The 9,614-nt window shown below is 48.1% G+C and overlaps 1 protein-coding gene across 1 annotated transcript in view; it reads left to right on the top strand.

The window, feature by feature from the left end:
- Positions 1–8,911, top strand: part of SYNPO2L (synaptopodin 2 like) — a 39,374-nt gene extending 30,463 nt beyond the window's left edge. The window contains exon 4 of the mRNA XM_027700263.1: positions 2,691–8,911. Coding sequence (XP_027556064.1) covers positions 2,691–5,008 — 2,318 coding nt within the window. The 3' untranslated portion in view covers positions 5,009–8,911. The remainder of the gene's footprint in view (positions 1–2,690) is intronic.
- The last annotated feature ends 703 nt before the right edge of the window (positions 8,912–9,614 follow it).

Raw genomic sequence — 9,614 nt, 5'->3', positions numbered from 1 at the left:
CTCTTCTCTTCTCTTCTCTTCTCTTCTCTTCTCTTCTCTTCTCTTCTTTTTCTCTTTCCTTTTTCTTTTTTCTTCTCTCTTCTTTCTTTCCTTTCCTCTCCTTTTTATTCTACTCTCCTTTTGCCTATTCTGATTTCACTCTTGCTTTTTACCTTCAACAAGTCATCTCAGGAAGATTTCTCTTTCTCTTTTTTCTTAAACTCCTGTGAAAGATTGTAATTTGAATAGCATGATCATTTTTCTGTTAGGAGGATTGGTATAAGTAGTTATGTGCTTTAGCCTTTGATGATGAGGAAAGTATGAAAAAGAGAAGACCAAGGTGAGCAGCAGGTCCCGGAGGGCCTTACTTGCCAGCTGCTTCAGAGCACAGGGCAGTTCAGAGCAACTTTCTAGGGAAGTTGTACATGGTTGCTAATGCTAAGCCAGGATCAAGAGCTGGTGGAGTTATAGCCAAGACTGTCTATTTTATATTTTGTCTGACAGTATTTGCTAACCCAGACTCGAGAGTTGGTGCTTTCATAGTACTCTGCTGTCAGAAGGGGCTGCGCAGACCCTCCCTTTGGATGCTGTAGCTCCCTCACTGTTAGTTCCAGTTTACATATTCTGCACTTGACTAAGATTCCATAGTGCTGCTCTCTCTCCCTGTAAATTTACAAACCAAATACCACAAGGTGAGGTTTCATAGCTTGTAGCAAGGATGCTTGTAGCAACCTCCCTTATTTCCTCCATTGTGAACAACCCCCAGAGACACATGCATGCTGATTTGTAAGTGGAGTGGACAGTCCTTCAGGGACTGCAGCTGGTTTCCATCATGGAGAGCAGGTCTTGGAGGGCAAGTCTACGACTGCCCTGAAGAGCACTAAAACACAAAAACCTGGACACTACTTCAATCTTGGTTCAGCAGGGTGGAGTCACTCTGTCAGGAAAGTTTCACAGAGAGCCTTCACTTTGCAAATGCAAGTACAAATAGTGAGCCATTTTTTCAGCACTGATTTTGCTGCTTCCAGTTTTCTGGGTGCAAAGGAGAGGAATGGACTGTGCATCCAAATGAGGTGATCTCAAACTACAGAAGTCCTCTTGCTGAAATCCCAAAGTAGCAGCATGTGCTATGGAATGTCTGCAAATTTTGAGTGCTTCCTGGAAGGATGACTGCTCTGCGAATCAACACCTTATTTTCAGCATGGGGTGGGAGAGGGAAGCTCTTTCTGCTGTGCTTACTGATGCAGTACGGAATGATGACACTTGCCACAATTGGGCAGCCTAGCCAGGTTTTGGGAGACATTTGCAGCCCTCAGGAAAACTAGTAAACTTCTTAGCTAAGCTCCGTGTCCCCCACTGCAGGTGACTTTGCCACATTAGCAAGTTCCCATTGAATGAACCCTTTGTGATAAAATGGTCAGAAGTGAGATCCTGAGAGGACTGAGCAGCTTCCATCATCTCTTGAGCTAATACCATCCCCCAGCACTGCCTGCAGCTCTCCTCTCCCCTCCCACCCCTCCCTCTTCTGCAGGGCATAATTTTTTACCTCCTTCTTGAGAATGTAGGGCCGGACAAGGTGTTAACACATTTTTTTGACAAATTATTAGACAGTGGATGGTTGTTTCATCTGCACTTTTGTGCTGGGAAAAAGACAACAGGAGTAAGGAAAAGGATGAATTGAAAGAAAACTGAAATTAGTCTATGGTTTAGGTATGTGGGGCTTTTTTCTGTGCAAGGTTAGTGTTGATTTCTGTCACTTCAACACTGACTCAAGACAAGTCCATACTTTCCTTAGGGCAGCTGAGTTTGGTTTTGCTATTGAATCTTGTTCACTGCCTGTTTTCCCTGCACACAAAGACAGAGAACACAACATTCCTCCCTGGGGCTTTACTGACCGCTGGGCTGGCAGAGCAGGTGGAAAATGATTATCCCACACTTTTATGCCAGTGTCCAAAGCGGTGTTGTCTAAGTAAGCCTGTCTAAGTGGATTCCTTCTGGCCTGGCTGATCAGTTGTGTGGGTCTAGGATTCTTGGTCAGGAGCAAATATTTGTCTTCTTTGCTGGGCATGGGGCACAGGGAAGGGACTCCAGCAAGGGTGAAAGCATACTTCCTTTGCATCTTGTGGTGTCAGGGCTGCTGCAGAGCAGCAAACAGCCCCTAAACACAAGGCTGCTGCACAACACTGACCGTATCTGGCATTGCAGGGCTCAGATCAGGAGAAGCCTGTCTGTGCCTGCAGAGCACGTCTCTGTTGCACACATGCATGGTGCTAACAGTAGCAGCGGCTGCTTCCTGAACTCTCAGGGCCAGAGATATTACTTGTTCCTGGGAGTCCTCTATATGGTAAGAGGAAGGTCTATAGAAAGCAGGGCTCTGCCTTCTGGGTTATAAGTAAATGGTAAAAATTCCCAGGCACTGTAAAAATGCCTGGGACTCTTAGCCACCTTCTTCAGGGGATTTCCTCCCTCTGGGAGAAGTTCCCTCCCCACACCTGCATTTACTCGTATTGTGTTTGCAGGGAAAGAGAAAACTGCTCCTGGGTTTCTATCGACAGTTCCTAAAGACCCTATCATCAGCAAAAGCAGCAAAGAAAAAGAAGGGCAAGGGGTTTCCTCCTATGGGTACTAGAACACCTACTGCCATATCACTGTCCACCTTTGCCCACCCAGCCTTTTGCTGAGCTGAGATTGCCTCTTTCTCTCTCTTTCAGAGCTCCACCGCCACGAGAGCATCCAGGAGAAGAACGTGAAAGAAGCCAAAACTAAGTGCAGAACCATTGCATCCCTGCTGACAGATGCACCCAACCCCCACTCCAAGGGGGTGCTGATGTTTAAGAAGCGCAGGCAGAGGGCTAAGAAGTATACATTGGTAAGCTTTGGGAGTGTCGACGAAGACCGCTCCTACGAGGAGGAAGACGGAGTTTTTCCAACTAGCGAGTCTGAATTTGATGAGGAAGGTTTCTCTGATGCCCGAAGCCTAACTAACCACTCAGACTGGGACAACACTTACCTAGACATTGAGAAGTCCAAGTCTGACACTGAACAGAAGGAAGAGAAGCAAAAAGGTTTGAGTGAGGCCTCAGGTAAAGGAGCACGATTGTTTGAGCAGCAGAGGGAACGGGCTGGGAAGTACACAGTTGAGAAAGCTCCAGTGCAGAAGAGCCCCCAGCTTGACTCAGCTGCCCAGCCAAAGCAGGGCACAGTGAACGGAGATATGCCTGTGCCAGAGGAGAAGGCAGACAGCATGCCCCTCAGCATCCACCTGGAAAGTGTGCAAGTGCCCAGCAAGCAGCCAGCCACCCTCCCTACTGAGATTCAGGCTGCTCCTAGCCCCACTTTCTTCCCACCTCCCCCAAGCACCCCCGACCCTTTCTCTGCAAGCTCAACAAGCATGTTCAACAGGTCTGCACGGCCCTTTACTCCTGGCTTTTCTGGCCAACGCCCAGCAACATCCTCTGTCATCTTTAGGCCATCTGCACCCAAAAAACCCAGTGAAAATCTGAGTGGGCAAAGCACAGTGGTTTCCCCTTTCTCATTTCCGGCTCCTGCCAACGCACCAGTGCCAACACACCGTGGTGCAGTCAGCTCCTCCACATCTCTGTATATCCCTGCACCAGGAAGGCCAACATCACCACTGGAGTCACAGCCAAAAGGAGGAAGTTCTCCAGAAACCAAGCCTTCTGCCAACACTGCTCGGACATCCACCACTTCTATCTTTCTGTCAACTCCCTCAAAGCCAGGAGGGGATGTGGCCTCTGCAGCATCCCAGCCACAAGTCCATGGAACAGCCTCTTCTTCTTTGTATATTAGTCCAGCACCATCACAGCACATGAGAAGCAGTTCCCCTGTGCCAAAGCAGCCTTCTCCTGCCATCACTCCAGCAATGCCACGACCTCCTTCGGAGCCCTTAACCTCCAGGGAGCAGAGGATTGCTGTGCCAGCTCCCCGCACAGGCATCCTGCAGGAGGCTCGCCGGCGGGGCAACAAGAAACCCATGTTCAGTAAGATTGAGGAGAAGAAGAAGAATTCACCCAATCCTGAGCTCCTGTCTCTGGTGCAGAACCTGGATGAGAAGCCGAAAGGTGACCACCCCGGGGCAGGCTTTGAGTCTGGGCCTGAGGAAGACTTCCTCAGCCTGGGTGCTGAGGCCTGCAACTTCATGCAGTCCTCGGGCCGTAAGTTCAAGACCCCACCTCCAGTGGCTCCTAAGCCAGATGCTGGACTGGTAAATGGGGCCCAGGACATGCCTCAGCTTAAAGGCAAGGGGGCAGAGCTCTTTGCCAAACGCCAGAGCCGGATGGACAAATATGTGGTGGAGACAACACCGAAGCCAGACCCCAAGCCCAGGACCCCTTCTCCTTCCCCTTCTCTACCCTCATCCTGGAAATATTCACCCAACATCCGGGCTCCCCCTCCAATAGCTTACAACCCAATGCATTCCCCTTTCTATCCCCTGGCAGCCAGCAAATCTCAGGCTAGCAAAGCAGAGAGCAAAGTGAAAAAGGCACCTGGCCAGAAATCAGGGATCAAGGTCATTGATATAATGCGCCACCAGCCCTATCAATTAAAGTCAGCCATGTTCTGTTTTGGGGATCCCCCAAGCCCCAGCACTCAGAATTCTGGTCAGCCAGCCCCACAGGCTAGCTCATCCTTCATGGCAGCCAAGCAGGTGCCCGTGAAAACAGCCAAGACCCAGGAGATTCGTCGCTTCTCCACTCCGGCTCCCATGCCAGCCTCTAGCAGCCTGGCACCTACCGTGCTTATGCCCCGCTCAGCAACCACGCTGGATGAGCCATTGTGGAGAACAGAAATGGCCTCTTCAGCCCCTGCTACACCGGCACCCTTCAAGGTGGAGCTCAGCCAGTCCCCAAAACCATATCAGAGCTCCCCAGAGTCTGGTCAGGTGGGCCATGGGCCTTCTCCAAATCCAGCCTCTGCCTCTCGGTTTCAGGTGGCCAGGCCCAAATTCTCAGCAGCAAGAACAGGGATGCAGGCCAATGTGTGGAGGCCAAGTTTTGGCCACCACTGAGGCAGGTACCCCTCCCACCCCATCTGTGGCCCCGCAGAGATAGTGCTTGTTTTGTCTTTCATGTCAGCTCAGTACATTGGGATGAGTGACACAAAATGAAGAAAAAAAACCAAACCAAAATTACTCCCCTTCTGCACCACCCTCTCCCCCAGCCTCCCCTTGGTCTTAGATGGGAAACTTCATGGAAAGGCTTACTGGCTGTGGATGTAGTAGGAGGAAGAATGTGGAGAAAGGGTACATGTGTGGTATACAGAGGCTGGGAACTTGTACACAGCAGCAAAACCCACCTCTGGAGGGGGTGAATGGCAGGGGTTGTATCACATGAGGACACACAGGAGGCAGTGGTTTTCCTTTCCCAAGGGCTTTGGAGTCACCCCTGAATGGAAGGAAACTGGGGGCAACAGCTTTCCGAGAAGGAAGGGTGAGAGGTGGGATTACAGAACAGAAGTCCTAGCTTTCCCGTTAGACTGCTCCTCTCTGAGCCTGTCAGTCTGTACACGTGCACTTGTATGCACACACACATGTACACAGCAACACTCAGCAGGAAGTGAAAGTAAAAGTGGGGCTTCACCTTAGACACTTCTCCCAGACTTCCCTCTGGAAGGGCATGAGAAAGAAAGCAAGAGAGCAGAGTGAGCGGTGGTGTTTGCCCATGCACATGTGGGCAGTGTGCCCTGTGCAGGAGAGTGGCCATGCGTGCCCATTCCTCCAGTCAGCAGGGCTGGGGGTAAAAGGGAGAGTCATCCCAGCTGATACAAAACGTGACTTAGGTCTGGAAGCAGTTTGCCAAAGAGGGCCTTTGAGTGGACTTGGCAGGGCTATCACCAGCTGTGGAAACTGCAAAAGGAAGTATCAATTTTTGAGGATACACAAAATCAAAGCTAAGCTCAGGCAGTGGCTTGTTGGCACAAAGAAAGGCTCTGCAGCATTAGTCCCACTGGAAGAGGATATGGATGCTGTAAGTACAGAGGTGGATTGCATGGGAGAAGGTACAGTTGACTTTAAAAGGAGGCAGGATTGAAAATGCATTTTCATATGATCTTTTTGTTTATTTAGGATGGAAGTGTGGCTAGATTAGAAATGGGTCATGACATAATACTTGCTGAAAACTTTGTGATGAGCTGGAAAACCTTTACAGGCCCTTTACAGACATTCTCAGTATGGAAGTGGAGGTCAGGAAAACAGAAAGTCATAAGTAAAATTTCATACTAAATGATTTAGGTATCCTTGGGGTCTATTTGGTAAAAACTGAAGTGCTCTGAGAATCCCCGAAGATCTGCACTCACATACACATACAGAGCTCAGTTTGCTGGCGATACTGGGGAAAGAGTAATGGTTATTCCCTGAATGTCCCAGGCTAGACTCTGACTTAACCTCTACACTAAAGGCATACAAGAAGAAAGCATTCCATTTCCCAAGGAAGAATTCAGCATCTTAATAGGAACTGTGCATGTGTATGTGCATGTCATTCGTACTCTGGTTTACACACACCCCTGCCATTTACTTTCTGCCTGTGTTCCTCCTTTTCCACCAACCACTTTTACAGTGCAATCCCACAAGTACACCAAGAAAGCACTGCTCCTGAAGCACTGAGTCCAAACACAGCAGATGCCCCAGCTGCAGGGAAGGGGCTTGCCACCTCTTCTTGGGTCAGGGTTGCCCAGCCTTTTGCTAAACCCTAAGGAATATGTATGGGAGGCAGAATGAGTCTCATAGCCCCACTTGAGACAAGTGTCCATCTTGTCCACAAGACTCACTCCTCTCCTTCAAGCAGTAGCTGTTCTCCGACTGGACTGTGCACAAACTTTGGATATACAAAACTGTAGGTTCTGGGGAGAAAAAAAGGAGTGCAAGTGGGGCTGATGCAGTCTGTGAGCAGGGCAGCTAGTATGGTTTCACACTAAGTCTGAGCCAACCTTCCTCTGCACGGCAGGAGCTTATGATGTGTAGCTCTTTTCATGAAAGCTGGGTCTATACTTTTTCTTGGAGGCTCTGAAGTCCTTCTGTGTGAGCACCTTGAGATTTTTCATATGTGCTCTCCCATGAAGAAAAAGAAGGTTGGAGAACTTAGCTAGCAGCTCTAATCCTGGACAAGCTTGGGCGGGAGAGAATGAGAGAAAAGGAGAAGTAATACACGATCCTGCCTTTGAATCCTTCACTCTGGCTGGACTTGTTCTGCAGGCCTGTTTTTGCAGTGCACACTCCTGGGGGGCCTGAAACATAGGATGAGCATGCTGGGGAGAGAGGAGGACAGCACTTACACTTGGCACACTATCAGCCATGGAAGAGGATTGTCAGAAAACCTTTGGGAACACCTTGAGTTAATGGACAAAGGTGTGGCTGAGTCAGAATAGGCGCTGCGCCTGGTTGTATGACACAGAAGCAGCCAACCTGAATTGTTGAGGAGATTGTTTGTGTCCCTGGAAAGCTCCAGAGAGGATGTCTCAGGAGGAATCCTCACCATGGAGTTAATTCAGATCACCAGAATCCACTTAGCTCCCGGGAAGGAGAGCAGCCATGCTACAAAACTTATCTTGGATATTGCTTTCTCACTCATCCTGTGCTGCATTGCATTGCCGGCATTTCTGGAAAAAACATCCTGTGTGCTAAAGTAAACTGAATATCTGTGTTTCTTCCCAAACATGGAAGGAGGAGTCTTCTATTTTATCTAGGAAAGCTGTGGGAAGGAGCTCAAGGACTAGCAGTGCTCCAAAAGCTTTGTCTCTCATCTCCTTGTGGAGTGTTGTCTGTCACTGGCTATTGGTTTAAGCCACTAGCCTTAGACAGACAAGCCAGCCCAGGCTTGAAAGCATTACTGAACTCAGGTGTAGAGAGGGGTTGTGTGGACCAGAGAAAGGGTGCTCAAGATAATTCTGCAGTGAAGAAGTAACCTCAGAAAGTCTGAATCTTACTCCAGTGTCCCTTTCCCTGAGGCCCCTAAAGTTAACTGCTCTCAGGGCCTGAGTGTCTCAGGAAATTCATTTTGCCACTGGAAAAATAGAGATGTCTGGCCTTAGTATGTAAGGGAGATTGCATGTAGTTAGTATTTCAGTGATCCCACTCCAGCTTTCTGGGAGACAATGATACCTGCCAAGGCGTGATGGCCAAACACTGCTCAGTGTTAGATGTCATGACCCAAGTGAGCGGAATAACTGCACTTGCCCCATCATTTCTGATAATGGAATGGGCAGGAGATGAAAAAAAAGGTAGGTTTGATTGGAGAACGAATATTAAACATAAGAGGAATAGAAAGAACCGGGAGGCTGGGAATCCTGCATTTTACTTACATCCTTGGTTCAAAGTGATGTTTAGAAGCAAATCCAAACTAGTGTAATGGATCTCAGCCCTTTACAAACTTTTCTGGATCCTATGCTGACACAGGACATGATCTGCAGAAGCAGAGGGTGTTGCAGATGAGGCCTACACTGCTTGTGGTGTATCCCAAAGAAGGCCTGTAGCTGCAAGTAGGATGAGATGAGAAATAATACTGAGATGCATCTGTTAAGTTGTAAGGAAGAAACCTGAACTACTGCTGGCTTTAAGCAGCTCTGCTAGTGTCTGCTCTTGAAAATATTGTGGCTGGCCTGTTAGAAAGGTCACAGGTGATATTACAAGGAATACTTTTGAAGCATATAAGCTTGTTTTGAGCCTCTCCAAATGTCTAATTCCTCAGCTGTTGAACAAGCACAGACAAAACCAGTTGTTTAACAAGTTTTATGTCCCACCTGCTAAGTTATAAGCTGCAGTGGTAGGCCAAACCTCAGTGTCCCCTTTGAAGATGTCTGCATGGGCTCTGATTTAAAACTGCCTAGCATCCCTCCTCTCTATCCTGCTGCAGTTTACACATTGCAGCTATGGCAGTTCTGGGGTTTTATCTTTGCTTCAGAAGTAACAGTCCTTTCCCTCTGAATTTATGGGAACACTTACCAGAGGTAACCTCAAGATCATACAGCAGCTGAGAGGAAGAATCTCAGAAGAGACTGTGTGTGATGAGGAGTCACTGATCACCAGACATGAGCACAGTGCATGGCAAGATTGTCCCTTGTAAAGAATATGCTCCCTTTCTGCTATAATATCCAGCACCCCCTATCAGACCCATCCAGATCCTAGAAGAGACCCATCAGTACTCTGAAAATGGGAGCCCTGCAGTAGTGCCCTGTCTGGTGCAAGATGTGACCCCAGAAGACCAGAGTTGGCATCTTTGTTTATGGAAATCCTGTTTTTCCTTTTCTGTTTTGTCCCTTTTTTTTTTCCAATTTAAAATCACTTTCTATTTGTTTGTGCAGAAAAATAAACTTGTGATATGCACTTTACAGGTGGCATTTTTTCACTTTCTTTGCCAGGCACCCAGGAGGAATTGCTATGTGTACAGCACATGTAGTTAGCACTATCATCAAACTCCTAAGGCCAAGAGAATATAAGGAGTCCAAAAAAGGATGGGATATCTCAGGGATAAAAACACCTAAGTTAGACTTAAAGCCCCTATACATTAAAAAAGCCCCATGCAGGCAAAAACTTAAGTGAGATCCAAAACTTTGGTACTACAGTCTATAAAATGCTCACTGACAGGGTGAAGAAATTCATGGCCTGGCCCGAGCTGGCTGCC

Source organism: Neopelma chrysocephalum, unplaced genomic scaffold (assembly GCF_003984885.1).
Source record: "Neopelma chrysocephalum unplaced genomic scaffold, ASM398488v2 Primary Assembly neopelma1_143, whole genome shotgun sequence".
In the NCBI taxonomy this organism is placed as follows: Eukaryota; Metazoa; Chordata; class Aves; order Passeriformes; family Pipridae; genus Neopelma; species Neopelma chrysocephalum.
Note: the sequence above shows the minus strand (reverse complement) of the source record. Positions and strands in the feature narration are given on the sequence as shown.